The 19,141-nt window shown below is 48.2% G+C and overlaps 1 protein-coding gene across 2 annotated transcripts in view; it reads right to left on the bottom strand.

Annotated features, from left to right (window-relative positions):
• Positions 1-19,141, bottom strand: part of MAP4K2 (mitogen-activated protein kinase kinase kinase kinase 2) — a 1,208,607-nt gene that overhangs the window by 831,330 nt on the left and 358,136 nt on the right. For both annotated transcript variants that reach the window (XM_069645028.1, XM_069645029.1), the window contains exons 5-7: positions 12,885-12,940; positions 11,957-12,004; positions 11,795-11,837 (exon numbers count right to left, since the gene is read on the bottom strand). In XM_069645028.1, the coding sequence (XP_069501129.1) occupies positions 11,795-11,837; positions 11,957-12,004; positions 12,885-12,940 (147 nt within the window). The remainder of the gene's footprint in view (positions 1-11,794; positions 11,838-11,956; positions 12,005-12,884; positions 12,941-19,141) is intronic.

Raw genomic sequence — 19,141 nt, 5'->3', positions numbered from 1 at the left:
GTGCGTCCTCAGCACCACCCTCGTCTCGTGGAAAGTCAAGTATGGAGACTTGCAGGGAAGGGCCTGAATCTCTCCCATGCGTCGTGCAGAGGTGATGGCCACAAGGAACGCCACACAACAGAAACTTCAACGGAGTCGAATGCAAAGGCTCGAATGGCGGGCCCATGAGCCTGGTCAGCACCACGTTGAGCTCCCATGCCGGGTCCAGGGCCTTCACCGGCGGGAATGATCGGAACAGTCCTTTCATAAACTCCTTCACCAGGCGATGAGACCACAGGGACGACCGTCCTGCAGTTCTGGTGTATCGGGAAATCGCTGCCAGATGTATCTTGATGGTAGCGTGAGGTAGTCCAGCTTTGTCCAGTGACAGTAAGTACGGTAGAACTTGAGGGGCTGAAATCCGTAGAGGGTTAATCTTCTGTGCACGGCACCAGAGAACCTCTTCCACTTGTGTCCGTAGCACTTCAGAGTTGAGGACGCCGTGGCCTTTGCAAGAACCTCTATGCAGTCATCCGGGATATCGTACCCTCTAAACTCTAGTGCTGCAGGAGCCAGGCCTGCAAGTTCAGCGATCTGGGTCATGATGAAGAATGGCGCCTCCTTCTCTGGAGAGGAGATATGCGTCTGCCGACAGTTTGACTGGCGGGGACGCCGACTAGTCCAGAAGGTCCGGGAACCATTTCTGTCTCGGCCACCTCGGTGCGACGAGGATCATCCTGCACCGGGACCTCTTGAGTTGGTTGATGATCCTGAGCAGCAACGGCAACGGCAGGAATGCATACAGGAACAGGCCGTCCCAGGGGAACGAGAAAGGATCGCCCGTGCTCCTCGGCTGGGGGAACCTGCTGGCGAACCTCTGGCACTTGGAGTTTGTCGCCGTCGCGAACAGGTCGATTTGGGGTTTGCCTCATCGCCGGAAGAGATGATCCACTTGATCCTGCCGTAGTTCCCACTCGTGGCACGAGCGCAGCTCCCTGCTGAGTGAGTCGGCAATGGTGTTTTTTATCCCTGCTAGATGAAAAGGCACCAGAAACATCCCCTGGGCAACGGCCCAGTGCCACAGATCCTGGGCTTCCTTGGTCAGGGCTGGGAATCTGGTTCCTCCCTGCTTCCGGATGTAGAACATGGTGGTGGTGTTGTCGGTGAAGATCCTCACCACCTTGCCCTTGCGGGATGGGAGGAATGACTTGAGGACCCAGAACACTGCTCGGAGCTCCAGTCTGTTGATGTGGAGCGGCCTCTCCTCCGGAAGCCACAGGCCTCTCACATGAAGATCTCCGGTGTGCGCCTTGAAAGTCCGTGCCCGTGGTGAGATGCGCGTGGGTGCCCCACCATCGAATTGCATGGCGGAATGCTTCGTTGAGCGAGATCTTGTCCTCGAAGCTGTCCGTCGCTTGCGTCCAACGGGCGTTGAGGAACTCCTGCAGAGGACACATCCGAAGCCTGCACAGGCGCACCAGATAGATGCAAGAGGACATCATCCCGAGAAGGGACTTGATGGACCTCACTCTGGCCATGTCCGTGGCCAGCAGATGCTGTACCTTGCCCAGGATGGCCTGCGTTCTTTCCTCCGACGGCAAGGCCAACTGCACTACAGTATCGAGCTTGGCTCCCAGAAACAGTGCGACCTGCGACTGAACCAGGTGGGATTTGGGGAAGTTGATGGAGAATCCCAGGTCCGTGAGCAGCCGGACGGTCTTTGCTGTGTGTTCTACGGCGAGTTCCCTTGTCTCTGCTCGGATGAGCCAGTCGTCCAGGTAGGGGTAGACGTGGATCCCCTGCAGGCGCAGCCGCGCCACCACTGGTGCTAGGCACTTGGTGAACACCCTGGGCGCCGACTTCAATCCGAATGGGAGGGCCTTGAACTGATAGTGCCGCCCTTGGACTACGAACCTGAGAAATTTTCGGTGTCCTTTTAGGATGGGGATGTGAAAGTACGCATCCTCCAAACCCAACGATGATAGGAAGTCGCCTTCCTCCAATTAGCCCAGGGTGACCATCCAGAACTTATGTGCCTTGATGTATTTGTTTAGCCGACGTAAGTCCAGGATGGGACGCCAACCTCCTGTCTTCTTTCTGACGAGGAAGTATCTTGAGTATACTCCGGAACCCCGGAGCCTGTTTCGGACGAGCTTGATGGCTCCTTTCTTGAGCATCGCCCTCAACTCTAACAGTAGTTGAGGGATGTGGTTTTCCTTTCTGGCCACAGGAGGAATTCGGGGGCACTTCTTTAGAAATTCCAGTGTGCCCGTGGGCCAGGGCATCCAGCATCCAACGGTCGGTGGAGATGGACTTCCACATGCTGACGAACCTGGTCAGCCGGCCTCCCACCGGGGTGCCTCAGTGGGGGCCCGACGCGCCTGCCGGTTCAGTCTTGCTTGGAAGCAGCCTTGCCGCCCTGGCCCCCCTGGCGACAACGGCGAGATCCACCGGACTTGCCTCGTCCCCTGTAGGCTTCTTGCGATGAGGAGCAGGCCGCCTGACGGTAGGTCGAGGAGCCGCCACCGAATCCTTTGGAGGCACCTTGCTTGCCTCTGAAGTTCCGAAAGGGCGGCCGTTGTTGCTGCAGAACTCCCAAGTCCCAAGCCGTCTTCAGTTCGGTCTTGAATGCCTGCAGCGACTCATCCACAGTCTTTCCAAACAGATTGTTCCCGTCAAAGGGCATGTCCAAAACCTTGGCTTGCACTTCCTGGCGGAAATCCGTCGCCTTGAGCCACCCCCGCCGTCGAAGGCAAACGCTGTTGCCCAACTGGCGGAAACCGGTGTCGGCAATGTCCGTGGCCACAGTTATGGCGTGGTCCGACGCCACCTCACCCTCCTGTAGGGTCGCCAGAGCCTCCGTCCTCTTGTCGTCTGGGAGGAAGTCCAACAGGGGAGAGATCTTGCACCACAATTCCCTGTCGTAGCGGGCCACAATCGCTAGGGCGTTGGCCGCCTTAATCGTCGCTGCCGCCGACGAGATGACATGCCGTCCTACGGTGTCCAGCTTCTTTCCCTCGCCGCCGTCCGGGAAAGTTGAGGATGAAGCCGATGCACCCCCCCCTGCTTTCTTCTTGGCTGCCGCTGAGACGACCGAATCCGGGGTCAGTTGCACCCTGAGGCACAACGGGGCAGCGTCGGGGATCCGGTACTTCTTCTCGTACCGGTCCCTCTTGGCAGGTGTCATGGACGGGTTCTTGAGGAGGGCAAGTCCCTCGTCCCAGATGTCATCCAGCAACGGCACCGCGAGGACCGTCTCCCTTTTGGCCTTTTGCCGATGGTAGAGGAAGCCTTCCTTCTTCTTCCCCTCAGGGCAGAGTTGAAAAAGCTCAGTTGCCCTGGAAATCATGGCGTGGAAGGAGCCAATCTCATCGGGCGGGGACGCCCGAGGAATCAGAGACTGGAGGCCAGTCCCGTCGTCACCGCCATCGTCATCCGTCCCCGTCGTGGCCGTGTCCTTTCCCTTGTCGTCCCTCGGGATCAGGGAAGGCGACAAAGGCTGAGAAGGCCGTGAGGGCTGAAGGGGCACTGGATGAATTCTCCTCCTCTTGTTCGGAGGGCTTCCCGATGGACCCGGTACAGCTGGGTCATCTGTCGGGGGTAGGGGCAGTCTCGTCCTTATCTCCATGCTTAAGGCTTGGATTGCTGTCAAAATGGCTGCCGAGTTGTCCTGAGGCTCGGGTTGCGACGGGCGTGCCGGGAGTGACGGTTGTTCCTCCACGGGGACCTCGTCGTCATTGCCCTCCTCGGGATTCCTCCCGTGGGGCTGGGCCTCTTCCAAATTCTCGGTCAGTTTCGTAACGGCCACCACCCCCCACCCCTTTTTCCACCAGGGTCTTCACGGGGGTCTTCTCGATGGGCTTAAAAGAGGATTCCCTCCGCGGAGGCAGGGAAACTCTGGGCCCCGAGGTCGACTCCACTGGGATAGTCTCCTAGAGGCCTTAGCCGGGTGAATCAAGGCCTTCACCACCTTGGGCGCACTTGAGGCCTTCACCTTAGGGGTAGGGTCACTGCCTCGCTCCCCTCGGCCCGGTTCCTCCGAGATCGACCGGGGCCTCTCCAGAAGCTTAGCCGAGTTCTCGGATTTTCTCTTCCCCGAGCCAGGGCGTTGGCTCGCGGTTGATGGCGTCGGTGGAGGTGCGCCCTGCCTGGCAGCTGAGGAGCCCAACCGTCCGGCGCTCCCGGTGCCCACGGACTCGCAGTGCTTTGCCTTCTGTTGGGCCCCCATCGCCGGGGCGCCCTCACAGGACTTAGAAGACCGCTCGGACTTCTTCTTCTTCTTCTCACCTGCTGGGCTCTTGCCTTCCAGCCAGTTGGAGAGACGGGTCCGGCGATCCCTCATCGTCCGATCCGTCATGTTAAAGCAAAACGCACAGTCCTTCTCCACGTGCATTTTGTCCTCGTGGAGGCAGTAAAGGCATTTCGAATGCTCGTCCTCCTTGAAGACATTTTGTAGGTTGCATCCAGGGCAGATCCTGAACAGTTTGCCGGGAGTCGAGCTTCCCTTCTCCTGGGCCATGTTCTTCTCGTCCACGAGGTAGGCCTCAGAAACTTCTGGAATCCTCCAAGAAGCGTAACTCGAAGATTACTTCACCCTTGAGGGGCGTAGATAAATCCGAAATGGGTCCCTGTTGATCGGAAGTAGAAACGGTGGAGCTTGAGGCTCGATTAAACTGAAAAATTACATAAATCTCTTTGAAAAAGCGCAAAACGCAGTAAAAGCTTGAGAGCTATAGCACGAGGACTCCCAACACTTGAGCGTGCGGTAAAAATCTGAGGATGGCTGCCAGGGGCCGGGCTTAGGGAGAGGGCAGTCATTGGTTGGGGGCAGTATGACCCAGAGACCAGTGATTGGTTACTACTAGAAAGACAGATCAGAAACGAAAATGATACTGATTTTTTCTTTACCGAGGATTCCCAGCCTGACGACGGGAAATATTCATGAGCATGTGAATCCATACCAGACCCCATGCTGGAGAATCAGGTGTTATGTTTGAGCCCAATCGCATCACCCACACACAATGGACTACTTCAACTTGAGTGGTAGAGTAGAGGTCACTGATGCAGTGAAATGCCTTAGATGGGAAAGCACTTGTTACTGCATGACTGCATCACAATGCTTTGATACTTTTGAGTTGCTACCCACAATATGTATCCCGACGCGGATGCCAATGGCAGGGTCCAAGGCTTTTTCGACACGAAATGACTATTAATACCGAAGCGGATTTCTTTAATGCAAACAAAGCCATTCCTCATCCCTAATGAGATAAACATTCTGCATTTTCTGGAATACAATATTCTAGATATTTGGCGTCACAAGACTTAATTGTCACAAAACCACAGTGATAGATGTCCAATCCCCCGTTATTTTCAAAGGACTTATGCAAGAAGTGGACCTCCTGATTTGCCTTGATAAAGACTGAGAAGGTCGAAACCCGTGTCGGCAGGAAAACCCGTTCTCACCAAAAGACTTGGACTAAACACCAATTTTCAAACTTGCTCTTGTTGATTCACAATATTAGAATATCCATTTTTTCACTAACATTACTTATAGAAGAGCATTCACTGGGTACAACCCTGTTAGCTACCTACTATATAAATGAGAGTAATAGAAAGAATTACTCCAGATATAGATCATTTTATGCTACTATCATGTTTAAGGGCCTTAAAAATGCATGGATTATTCCTGGCGATCGAGTAAGAAAAAGGTCCTGGACCTGGCAGTTCCCCTGGCTACAACAATGGGTTTAGCTCAAAATGTCAAAGATGCAGGGGGCTGTTAGCTCTGACTATTCTTTCAGGCTGGGAGAAAGAAGCAGTTTGCCCTTTTTTGTTGGGGGCCTTATACAAATTGATTTAAAGTTATACAAATTGGCGTCCTTTAGAAAGCAGTCCTAGTCTCAGGTTTTTTGTTTTGGGAGCCCTTAATTAAATAAATGGGCCAATCCGATGGAACGTTCACTGCCCTTGAAAAGGCTTGGTTGGCTGTTAAGAGGGTTTTTTCGCTTGAAATACTGGCAGCTTGTTCGACTGTCTCCATAGTGGTCAAAGGTTTCAAGGCATTTGCTGAGTCTCTCAATATTGACACAGTAGGCAAACAGATACATTTATCCCCCCCTAACCCCAAGGTCATGGAGGATAAGGTCGCCGTTTGAGGTCACACAGTGTGCCTTAATTTCGGATAAGAGAAATTCTGACACTAGCAGGTCAAGAAACTCACATTTTATAGACAATGTGCAAAGAAAAATACACCTGGCTTTCAAATTGTCTGGGTGTTTTGGATTGAATGCTTCAAGCCCCGCTTACAAGCAAGAACTCCATCCCCAATCTGGTCTTCTTCACAAAAGTGATATTGGCATGTCTCACCTCCTTTGTGGTGGGGCAGGAGGGAGTCTGAATAGCGGGTTCGTTAAGATGTTCCCATAGGCACCTAGGATGCAGGACTTTACTGCAGTTACCTAACTCTCCCAGGGGACTTCTACGAGTATAGGCTATAATCTCATCAGAGGAGCTGGGTGGTAAAAAGGTAAACTCTGACAAACAATAACATACAGCACGTGTCACAGATGGCCTTCCCTCTCCAGCTTGCCTCCCTGGGTCTCCCTCGACCCTAACCAAGACTTTTTGGGACACAGAGCAAACGCGAAGATGCAGCCTAACGAAGCCAAGCCGCTATACGACCTGCACCAGCACAACTCCAGAGATTGAGCAGAGCACTCAAGCGATGTCCACACGATCATCACCCAGAGAGACAGTGTACTCACCTGCAAGGGGGTCTTGGAGCGGTCCTCTTTTCAAACCGGTATATCAAACCTGTCTGAAAGTCCTCACACCAACTGGGACATTGAATGCAGAGGGCCACCATTCCTTGAAACCACGGATCCACGTACAAGAAAGGGGCATGACTTAAGACCCCTTTTATATGCGTTGTAGCCTGTAAAAGCACCACTGGGGAAAATACAGGCAGCATTTGGCCCAGGACCCAGCTGAGGCGTGTGCCACTGGAGGAGTTAACGGGAAGTTAAAAGAGGGCACGTGAAACAGGAAGGTGTGGGTTATTCAGGTGAGGTCAAGGGATGAGAAAGAGGGCCAAGACACCAGGAGGAGGAAGGATGCTGAGGAGTGTAGAGGAAAGTTACTGAAGGAGTGTGCAAGTGAAGTATTGGTTGGTGGTACAGAGTGATGATGAAGATAATGTTAGTACAATTATAGGGCGCGCGTTCGCCCAAAGGCATCTTGGTGCTAAAGCAGGAAAATTCAAAGAGTCAAGAAAGAGTGGGAACAGCCTCACAACTTATTAAAAGAGATGTGTCTTTAGTAAACGATGAAAAGATAAGTGATCTGCTGTTACCCAAAGATGAAAAGGGAGTGAATTCCAACATTTGGCAGCCGCCACTGAAAAGGCACGATCCCCCCCCCCACACGGGAAAGCCACACCCGGGGAACAGAGATAGTACACAGCATATGAAAATGAAGTGGTCGATTAGGGACATAGGCGCGGAATTTGCACTACAGATATTCAGCCCCCTGGCCATAAAAGGCTCAGTATTTGTGTCTGAGTGTGCATGCAAGGTGAGTGAGTGAAACTAATAGAGTACAGGGAGTGAATGAGAAGGTAACGGGTCTGACTGTGACAGAAGGAATGAGTGGAGTGAAGAGTAGTTGAGAGGAGAGTAGAAGTGGATTGGAGATGGGAGAGTAGTAGTGGTGTGGAGAGGAAAGAGTAGTAGTAGAACGGGGAGAGAGTAGTAGGGAGTAAAACCTGATAGAGAGAAAAAGAGAGAGAAAGAGAGAGAGAGAGAGCGAGAGAGAGACAGAGAGAGAGAGAGATAGGGAGATGGAGAGGGAGATGGAGAGAGAGAGAGAGAGAGAGAGAGAGAGAGCATGGGAGGGACAGATGAGAGAGGGGATGTAGCAGGTGAGAAAGAGAGAGATTGCTGGTGGGACTAGCAGGCAGAGAGTACAGGAGAGGGAAAAGCAGAATAGGAAACCAGGACATTAGGGCATGAAAGAGAAGGACTAAATGGGGCCCGAGTGACAATACTTCATTCGCCATCGGGTACTTAGATCAGGAACAACCTAGATTGTTCCCTGAGGGAGATAGTGAGAAAATGTGTTTGCCTTTAGGACATCACGATCAGTCAGATATATCTGTAGATATTAGAGTCCCCAATAGCTAGAAACCAGCAAGGGGGTTTAGGGAAATCTGGACTAACGAGGGAACGTCCCTCACTAGATAAGAGAGAGAGGGAAGGCCCTTAGTGATCCCTGTGTCAAAAAACCTAAAAATCCTTGAACTACTTTCAAGAGTTTGTGTTCTAGAGGCCATTTGTGACACACCCAAGTACCGCTTTCTCTCACCAACCAATACCTCACCTTGTACTGTCCTTCCTGTGCCTGGTCTCGTTATCTGCCTTTTGATACCTTAACCTCACCCGAACAACCAACACTACTCTGTACCTTGTCTCCTCTTTTATTCTTTTCCTCCCCATCCCCATTGGTTATTGCGCCCACCTGGTTACCCAGGCCAATCTCTGTCCTGCTTTTTCCCCTAGGTTGGGTCTTACAGGTGTGAAATGACTCTTAAGCCCTGCCACCTTCTCACAAGCGCATCCACCAGAGTTTTGTGATGGTGGCCCACAACCAAAATTGTCAATTTCAGATTTCTTATTCAAGTGCTCTTGAGCGCCCTGTTGGTCGGTTTGAAGCATGTACCGGTCAGCTTTCTCTGTGCTTTTCACTGCCTTACTTTGTGGGTTGTGTGTTCCTTCCTTAGCCACAAGGACTTCTTGGTTCTGCAGTCCTGAAATGGAAGAAAGCAAACAGTGGCCAGAACAGTGTGCGGCAGGTATGGTTTGAGAAGTGGTACTCGCCTACAATTGTAGCCACGCACATGACGGGGACAGAGACTGGGGCCCTCCCAATTCCCTCACCCTGCCTCTGGGAAATAGCCTGTTAGGCCTCCTGGCTAGGGTGAGAGGGGCCCCCATCGCCCTTGACAGGGTCCAGTCTCTGACCCTATTATGGTTCTATGTATTTTGAAAGACATTTTTTTAAGTGTTTCGAAATACTTTTTTTTAAGTCTTCATTTTGGTCATGTATTTTTGGTGAACCAGAATTCAACCATTTTTTTTATGGTGGGGGCCCCCCATGACTTCTTTCCCTAACCTAGCCCCCACATCCCAATTCTGCCCCCACATACCCACATCTACATGGATATGAAAGTGGAACACTCATGCCAGGGAGCTCCAGGGGCTTGGTATGAGCAAAGGAAGATGCTGGTCAAGTGAATGCATGTCATGAATGGGTCTGGATACCAACTGGACAATACTGAATACTGAACAAGCTGCAAAGTAATTAATGAGTTATTGAATACCGAACTAAGGAAAAGCCATAAAAAATATATGAAAATACTGAACAAGTGGAAAGAAAGTGATGTGTATTTACGAACAAAGTGAAATTAGGGAAAAATCATTTATGAACAATCTGAACGTAAAAAGCCAAGTGAAAACCAGGAATCAGAGTTTGTGAAGCAAGTGAAAGCCAAATGAGAAGCACTATTGGATAGTGTGAAAACAAGGTGGTGACAAGGAATAAACACCACCAAGTGAATTGTGTGAAAGTCACTTGTTGGCATAGTCAAGATGTACAGATGGACTAATGTCACAGGTGCAGAGAGGAAACCTTTGTTGGCAAAGAAGCCCAATGTGAATCAATGAACAGTACAAATTGGCAAGGGTTATCGGTTGCATGAACTATGATGGGTGGACCGGGTGGTCCGACAACTGTGCCTAGACCGAGTAACCGCTACTTGGAGTGAACCAAGGAAAAGGAAGAGATTGAAATCGTTTTGCCTAACTAGTGTTAACGTGACTAAACAAAAGAAGAAGTCAAGTAAAAAGCCTGAAAGATTACAAAGTGAACTTTTCATCATTTTTAGAAAGTGTGCGTCTTACTTCATGATGCCTTCACAACACCACCCTTTCTCCGAAGTCCCCCTCTTCCCTTGGGCTTCAGGCTACTTACGGATACCTAGAAAAAGAAACTACGTCTGGTCTTTTCTTCCATTGCAGCTTCCTAAGACAGGAATCGAAAAGGGGAATTCTGTCCCAATGAGAGCCTCGTCAAGGAGTCCTGGCATGACTATCATTGGCATAGAGAGATGGTTGCCTTTGCACCAGGATTTTTATGGCGGCTTGTAGATAAAAAATCGGTGTCTGTCTATGTGTATCATCTGTGGTGGCACTTTTTCCCACAGCAAAAACACTGTAGAGTTTCCGGTAACAAAACAGTGCCCTCTTTTCTGGGACTGTAATACATAGCCAGGAGCTTCAAAGGAGCACAAAACATTTGCAGAGAAGCAGGATCTAACTCTGCCTGCCTGCTCAAGGAAAATAATTAATGAAAATCATCCGCTCTATTCGTGGAGTAGCAGAGCTTTGCCTTGTATGACAATCTATCATTGTAGATGCTAAAATTATATCAATTAGTATTATTATGGTAATCATTTATGTGAACAAAGTAGAAAACAGTGTCATTGGTCAATCAATGGTTACACATATAATTGTAGATTAATTACCAAGGGAATGGTGGTCTGCATTTCTGATGAAGGGTCGAGTTCCGAAATGCGCAGAATGACTAAAGGAAACCAATTATTTCTTAACTTCTGGTCACAAATGAAATTGAACCCTAAAAATAACTATTTATTTTACATTTTGTTTAACTTGATGAATTGCCACTATTGTGATATGAACTGGTTTTTGCTTTTCTAAAAGTCTTGTTTTCTTAAATTTTTTCCATGTTAGGTTGAATTTAACGTGCTGTTGAAATTAATTGGGTGATTTAACTAAATGACAATGTATATATTATAAACCAATTTGAAACATGATTGTTGACATATTAAAATACATGTACATTCTGGCATTTTTGGCTTAAATGTATTAAGATATTTTTTGTTAAATTTGTCTTCAATTTGCTGAATATTTAAAAATTCAAATGTGGGAGTTCCCATCCATGTGCAACATCCTCTTGCATTTTTTCTTTCTGCAAGATTTTGTATGTGTTGAACTCAGTGAGCAAAGTAGACCACAAGAGGCATCAGGACTCAATGGGACTCATTACAATAGTGGCGGCAAAGCAACAACGGCGCCGGTAGTGCTACCGGCGCCGTTGTTGCCATGTCGCCACATTATGAGTTCTGCTTGCGGGGGCCGCTCTGCACGCCTGGTCACACCAGGCGTGCAGAGCGGCACCCGCGAGCAGAACAGCATAGTAGCAACGGTACCGTTATGAATGGTATCGCTGCTACCATCCTCACCATTTCCATTGAGCCCTTTGGGGGCTCAAATGGGAATGGGGACGTACCGGCTCCGGGTCCCGCGAAAGGGAATTACCGGGCCCGTCGAGGTCTGAATGGCCAGGTAAGTCCCCTTTTCTGGGACACGGAGCCGGACCAGAGTTTGGGGGTAGCCATGCCCTTATTAACTCCAAGCTCCATACTCGTAATGAGGACCAATGTCTGTTTAATCATCCTAAAAGTGCCATGGCCCCTGGCGCTGTTAGGACGGGGGAACAGACGTTGACTAATTGTCGGCCTGGCGCAAATCTTAATAGCAAGGCAAGTGGCATGGCATTCAACCTGTGTTTGATTGCAGCTGTGAATTTGGTTTAGGGAGAAAAACAATTTGGGAAACGTTGGAAAGAGAGCTGAAAGGCATTAAGGGATGAGAAAAAATAAGGCAAAGGCAGAGAAGGAGAACAGCGGACAAAAGGCGGTAATAAAAAAGAGAAAGCAGTAAAGGGCAAAAGTACTCACCAAGCTTCACCTCCCCATCGTGCGTGAGCAAAATGTTCGCTCCCTGTAAAACAAAGGGGAAGGATGGGACGGAAGGCTAGAGTCAGGGTCTCCCACAAACCACCAGAATATCTTTGTGAGCCACAGCATATTTTGGTGCACTTTCCTGTAACTGCCACTCACCTTTATATCGCGGTGCATTTTCCCTTTGACATGCAGGTGATGCAGGCCCTGTGAATGGAAAAACACAAATTCATGCAGCAGAGTGAGGAGAAGATATGTGCTGTGCTGACTCAGCTGTGCCCAACAGTAGCAAAACAAGGATACTAGCAGCGATTAATAGCATTTCTAGTTGGTAGGACATGTTCTGTCAACCCAGTTGGCGTCTTAACCAGGGAGAGGGTATATTATAAGTATGGCGGTCCGGAATCAACATGCCAGAAATTCCATTTACCGGCAAGTTTCCAGACTGCCATACTATAAGGTTACCCGACTTACCTCCAGCCAAGAGCTGGACCCCACCGGCAAAAGAAACAGCTGGTATTACCGGCACCAATATTACCGATGCCGGTAATACCGGCAACCCCCCTCCATGGAGTCCGATGGGACTCCATGGAATGGGGATTTACTGGTATTCCACTGCCTTTAATATGCCGGCAATTACAGTATATCAGGGATGGAACCGGTAATACTGTTTGCTTGTATCCCGCCAGAAATACTGGCGGGCTACCAGCAAACTCTGAATGACCCACAATGACCTCAATGGGTTGGGGAACCAGAATCTCCTCCCTTCAGATTCAATGAGCATGTACTGTTGCTGCCCGTACATTGTCTAGTGTGTGTATGAGAGGAAGGGAAAGAAAGAGAAATTATATTTGGCTCTTCACCCGTTTTCGGGAGCTGGCAATGCTGCTGCCTCTTATACACTTGTTCTATGAGGGTAAGTGAAGCTTGAACTATTGTAGTTCCTGTTGTACTTGTTCGGCTAATGAGACAAACCTGAATGATTGTAACAGGGCAGAGATACCCCCATCACTTCCCCCCAAATGTTTCCTTTACTAAGGTGTATGGGGAATAAAGCCTAGGCTAAATACATCACACCCATACAGACCTTGAGCGTCTCCCTGCAGACATATGCAATCTGCCGTTCGCCCAAGGGACCAGTGGCTGAAAAACAAGAGACAGTGCGAGTTTACAATTAACCTCAGAGAAAGAGGTAGGAGAGAGAGAAAGCTTGACATAGGAGTATGGGGTAGGGTAAAAAAGGAGGAGGAAAGAGGTGTGGAAAGGATGTAAAAGGGAGGTTTAAGATAAAGAAATTGAGGGGGTTAAAACATGAGATAGCTGCTTTATGCTCCCGAGAGCAGAAAAGTGGGGAGGTAAGTGGATGAGAAAGGGTAAGGAGAAGGACAGTTGACAATGAAAACATGGAGAGGGAATGCATCAAAAAGAGAGGCAAGATCAGTCGGTATAGTGAGAGAATGGGGATAAAGCAAAAGCATTTTTTTAGAAGAGTGATTTTAGAAGAGGTTGAGAATTGAAACGTTCTTTCTGATTTACTTGACCCAATAACAGCCCTTTCATATGCAACAAATGGGTTCACTTACCTGCCCCAGTGCCATCTCACTGACTTTCCCCAGTATTGGCGCATTGATTTGACTTAATATCATCCCATTGATTTGCTCAAATTTCTTCTCGTTGATTTGTCCCTGTATCTGCATATATCAGTTCATAACCCTGTCCTAATATTCACTGACTGAAGTAGTCCAAAATCAGTTAATTGACTTGTCCGAAGATCCGCTCATTGACATGCCTTAGTACTGCCTCATTTACTTACTAGAGTATGACTCATTACCTTGCCACAGTATCAGTTAATTGACTTAACTCAATATCAGTGTATTAACCTTACTCGATATAGGCTATTTAACATGCCTTAAATATTGACTCACTTGTGATATATCTCTGCGTAGAGATCAGTACTCAGAGGGAATAATGACGCAGAGCCGGCAGTGAGTACAACTTTCTCTATTCGGGCTGAGAATCCCTGTGCGCAGCAAAACATCCTATGCGCATGCACAAGGCCAAGCTTCCTTATTGGATGCAGCGGCTCTATAGGGCTCGGGCCTCCTGCGTTAACTATTGCACATCTCCCCCGGGCAAACAAACAGTGCTTATGTCCCTCTAATTTGGACCCTTCACAAATGTCTTCAGTAGGATGCACAGCCTTCGGCTGCACTCTTCTGGTCTCCCATTTGATTCCATCTGCCCAGCTTCTTCTCGGCATTCCTGGACACCCACAAGCACCTTGTTATGCTGCTCACTGTCACTTGTCACTTTCCTTTGCTTCCCCCTCAACGTATCTCTTGAAACAAAAAATATTACAGGTTATTACTCAATTGGGTGATCAGGCCATCACCATCGACCCCTTTACATGTGACAATGTCAGGGGCATCGGGTCGAATCGAGTCTGATTTTCTCACTCGTAACAAACACTCTGTCCCCATCTCGCACAGCTGATTCCACAGCATGTCTCTGTTGCTCTGCATACTTCTTCATGTCCTGTTTCTTCACTCTGTCCCTGCCAATCACTTCTTGATTATGGAGAGGAGGTGGCTCAGGGAGATGAGGAAGCATTGTCCTCAATTTTCTTCCGAACATCAACTTTGATGGACGCTTTACTGTGGTCCCGTGCAGCAAATTTCTATAAATGTGTGCACAGTGACAGATTAAGTGACATGAGGTGTAACTCATTTTGTTGTAGCATTTTCTTTAAACTGCTCATGAATCTCTCAACCATGGCGTTGGCCTGCAGCCACATGGGAAGTTCCCTTTCTATGACAAATCCCCATGTACTGTATGAATTGAGCAAATTCTAGACCACTCAACAGTGGTCAGTTATCTGACTAATTAAGCACATCTGGAATTCTGCATGCTGAAAAGATGTCCATTTCTGGAATTATTGTCCTATCTGCAGTAGAGGAAACCATCTGTACAATAGGAAACCCGGAGTATTCGTCCAGGACTACTAGCCAATATTGAACATGTTTTAAAGGCCCAAAGAAATAAACTGTGATTTGCCTCTACACTGCACCTGATATCCCTGACATTTGAAGGGGCTCTGGGTTGTCCAGCCGTGTTGTACTCCTGACACAGATGGCATGACCTGATGGTACATTCAATGAGTGCATTAATCCTGGGAAACCACATGGTGTCCCAAAAATGTCATTTTGTATCTACAACCCCTCAATGATTTTCACGCACTAGGGCCACAATCTGCTATTGAAGCTCTGAGGGAATGACTAATCTGTTACCTCTCATGACAAGCCCTTCTGTGGACACAGAGAGTTCATCCTTCACCTGCTTGAATGCACACAGATTCACCATTGAAATGCCACTCTCCTGTGACACTCCTGGAAACACTGACCCCCATCTCCGGGATGCAATTAGCTCTTGTACTTTCAGCAGTGTGTCATCATGCTGAATGCACTCCCCACTGATAGCCCGAGTTATAGGACCAGACGGAAGGCCTTGAGTGGGAACATAGACATATTCTTCCACCATGGAGACGTGGGCAGACAAATCAGGAAGTCGATGCCGCGCAATGAAATCTGCTGGATTATAGTCCTTGCCTGGTTTGTGGATTATGTTAAAATCGAAATCCTGCAGTAGCAGACCCCATCTTTATATTATTGGCAGTATTTTGCATTGAGGGATCCCATATATGGCCTTTGATGATTGTGAATAGCTTATGCTTACGAAGCAAGAACATCTGGAAGTGCTCGTAGGCCCATACTACGGCCAGCCCTTCCTTCTCAGGTTGTGAGTAACATCTTTCCACGTCCAACAGACTTTTGCTGGCATATGCTATTACTGCCCTTGTAGATTCTCTCCCGGGACAGTGTGGAGCAAGTAGCGCCCCCAGGCCCACGGGACTAGCATCCACTGTCAATTCCATGCAGAGTGACAGATAAAAATATGCCATATGTTCATCTGACGCAATATCCTGCTTGATCTAAAGAAATGCTGTCTCAGGACCATTGAAACACAGCCCCTTGCAAGGCGAGTTCTCTTAATGGTGTGCTTGTGGTAGCAACGTAACCAATGCAATAACTGGCGATCCTTAAAAAGGATCGTTAGTCGCTGACGTCTTCAGGGGGCAATATTTTCGAGATGGCTTTGCCTTTACCAGGATGAGGAATCCCCTTTTACGAGAAGTTATGGCCAAAGAACTTAGTAAAACACATGCGACCTGTGGAAAACACATTTGTCAGGATTGAGAGTCAGTCATGCATCCATCAGCGCAGTACACATTTGCATCAGTGCTTGATCGTGTTGTTCAATTGTGGAACCGAAGATCAAAATATCATCACTGTAATCAAAACAGTTCTGCATATGACGCATCACCCTTCGAATGTGCTCTTGGAATATCTCTGCTGCGTAGGATATTCCAAAACATAGTCGTTTGTAACAAATTGGACCCACATGCATAGCAAACGTGGTGATGCATGTATCTGGAGTGTTTATTTCAACTCAATCTGATGATATCCTTGTTAAGGTCAAGTTTTGAGAAGAATCGCACTCCATTCAGAAAACTAATCATGTCGTCCAAGTGCATCCCTGGATGTCTCTCTCTTCCGATTGCTTTGTTGGCTTGCTTGTCGACGCAAATGCATACATTAACTTGCCCTTCCTTGGTACCTCTATGATGTGCAAGCCCCATGGAGTGAGACCAGATGCTGGTTCGACGTCATCACTGGCCAGCAGGCCATTAAGTTCCTTCTCAACTTGTGGCTGAAGATGAATGGGTATTCTCTGAGGCTATTGTGCCACAGGGGTGATTGATTTGTCAATGTGAAGTACCACCAGATCTCCTTTGGGACGTTGCACACCTTTAAATAGAGAGGGAAATTGCTGCACCTTCGGAGGGGTATAATGCACTGCGTACATTACAGCTGTGATGTTCATTGCAACAGCAGTCACGTGACCTAGCAGATTGCTACCTGGTACTTCCCCTTGAAGAACGTGAATTTCAGAAGATACTTGTCTTCCTTTGTATTGAAGTGTTGTAGAGAACTTTCTGCGATTTATCACAGGACTCTTTGCAGCCCACTGAAATACTCTTATTTCTGACTGCACCAACAGTGGTGGACGAGTCATCATGCGGAACTCCGACATGCACATGATGTTTTATGTTTGCTCCTGTGTCAATGACAAATTTGGCCTGGTGGTCGCTCACGTCTAGATCAACATCACTTGCATGGGGTGCCGCCAGATCAGTCACCATGAAGGCATAGTCGTTTCCATCCCTGCATCTGGGAGATGGGGATGATGGGGATCTCCCCGTCACTTGTCAAACATGGCTCGTCAGATCCCTTCTTGCATCTACATACCTTCTCATTGGTGTGGATCCATACGCACAAGTATCACGACTGGCCGGCACAAGGTTGCTTGCTCTTGTAGGTACTGAGTTGCAAACAGCAGCTAAGTGATTTTCCCTATCACAGTTGCAGCATTTTTTGTCCTAGTGCCAGGCATCTCACGCCTTCCTTATGTGGATGGGAAAGGCAGACCACAGTAGTACCATGTTCCCCTCGACAAATATCTTCTTGGGGAAAGGTTGCTTGCATGCTTATTCTTCGATGCATGTAAAACTTGGTACACATGCTCCTTTGTGGATTTCTTACCTGTTTCAATCTGCATTGCTTAAGCCTCTGCCCTGGCTTCCGTTCTGGCCATCAGCAGTATTGTGGGGAGAGGGAGAGGTTCCCGCAGCAATTTCTTTCTAAATGAAGACGACAAACCTCCTCCTATAATTTGGAGTCGAGTGGCTTCTTCATTCGTGAATTTGTGAAAGTCACAGTGAGCTACCAAATCGCGAAGACGGGTTGCAAAAGCATCCATGGATTCACCCGTTAACTGGCAAGCCATAATGAAGGTATGTTGCTCGTGATTAACATTTCTGTGAGGGTCGAAATATGCACTAAATATGCACTTAGTGCTTCATTTAGTCTGTTGTAAGAGTCAACATTGTCTGGCGGGAAACCTTCCATCTCATCCCCCACTAAATTAATTAGAACCATACTGGCAAATGTGTCAGACGCATTCTTGGCATAGGCCGCAAGATAGTTCTCAAAGCACCTCAGTCAATGATCCCAGCGTAGGCCCAAAGCTTGCAGACAATTTATGTCGATAGGTACAGGACAACGAAATGCAGCTGCATTGGAGGTCCCTTCTCCTGCATGCTCATTATTAGACATCTTGTTTGCGCAGTGTAGCTCAGAGAGAGAGCCCACAGGGCATTATGGGAGAGGTGTGCAGCCAGGCCAATTTCAGGAACATCAGTTGCTCTGTAAACCTGCCAGTGCAATGGTGCAGGTTTAGAATTAATTCAGGTTGGATCTCACCTTCATAGCCATTTGTGCTATATCTCTGTGCAGAGCTCAGTACTCAGAGGGAATAATGATGTAGAGCCGGCAGTGAGTAGAACTTTCCTTATTCGCTTTTGTGCCGGGAAGTCCCATGCGCAGCAAAAAAAACTTACGCGCATGCGCGAGGCTGCGCTTTCTTACTGGATGTCTAATTGATGATGCGCTTTATAGGTCTCGCTACCACTATGTTAACTCTGTCGAAGGACATGACATCACTGACTAAACATTCCATGCTTTAAAAGCTTGAGATTATTTCATTCATTGTGTGCTGCACCATCAGATGCTCAAGTAATACGTTAATCAAATAGTGTTTCACATTTTCTGATATTACCTCACCCTCCTATTGTTACATTTCATATTAATATTTACTTTTCAATAAATATTCTGTAAAACGACGTTGGAAGTCACCTTAGACAGTCCCCGCATTGGGGTCAAGTGTCCAAATGCCCAGAAATGTCCTGCAGCACACACAATCCATAAATGCGAGTTTAAACACTTCACTGAATTTGTGAGGATTCTTGGGAATAATGCCTACAGGACAGAAGGGAAGTGATCTGGAACTGTGACATAGAATCAACAGAACATGCGGAAGATAAAAGTACAAGTTCAAAACCTTTCCTTTATCATGATGGATGGGTCGAGGGGTAGCACCTTAAAATAATGAAGCATGCTAACCTATGGATGCCATGATGTGTGAAGTCAAAGTATCCCAAGGTCCCAACTATGAAAACAGTGTTCCCTCCTGGTTTCCCTAACCAACTCCTTAGTTGCTTGGGAAATAGCATCCTGCTCATTTCCTGGCACTGTCCAGTGCTGGGATACAGCACCCTGTTCACCTCTCTCTCTCCAACAAGAACTTCTTCTAATAACGCACTTCTATCAGTAAGTATTTCATCCCTCTTGCTTTAGGCTTTTATCAGGCTGTGAAAGTCTCCCCCTC

This window comes from Ambystoma mexicanum, chromosome 2p (assembly GCF_040938575.1).
Source record: "Ambystoma mexicanum isolate Mex_15411 chromosome 2p, UKY_AmexF1_1, whole genome shotgun sequence".
NCBI lineage: Eukaryota > Metazoa > Chordata > Amphibia > Caudata > Ambystomatidae > Ambystoma > Ambystoma mexicanum.
This window is presented reverse-complemented; position numbering and strand designations above follow the sequence as displayed.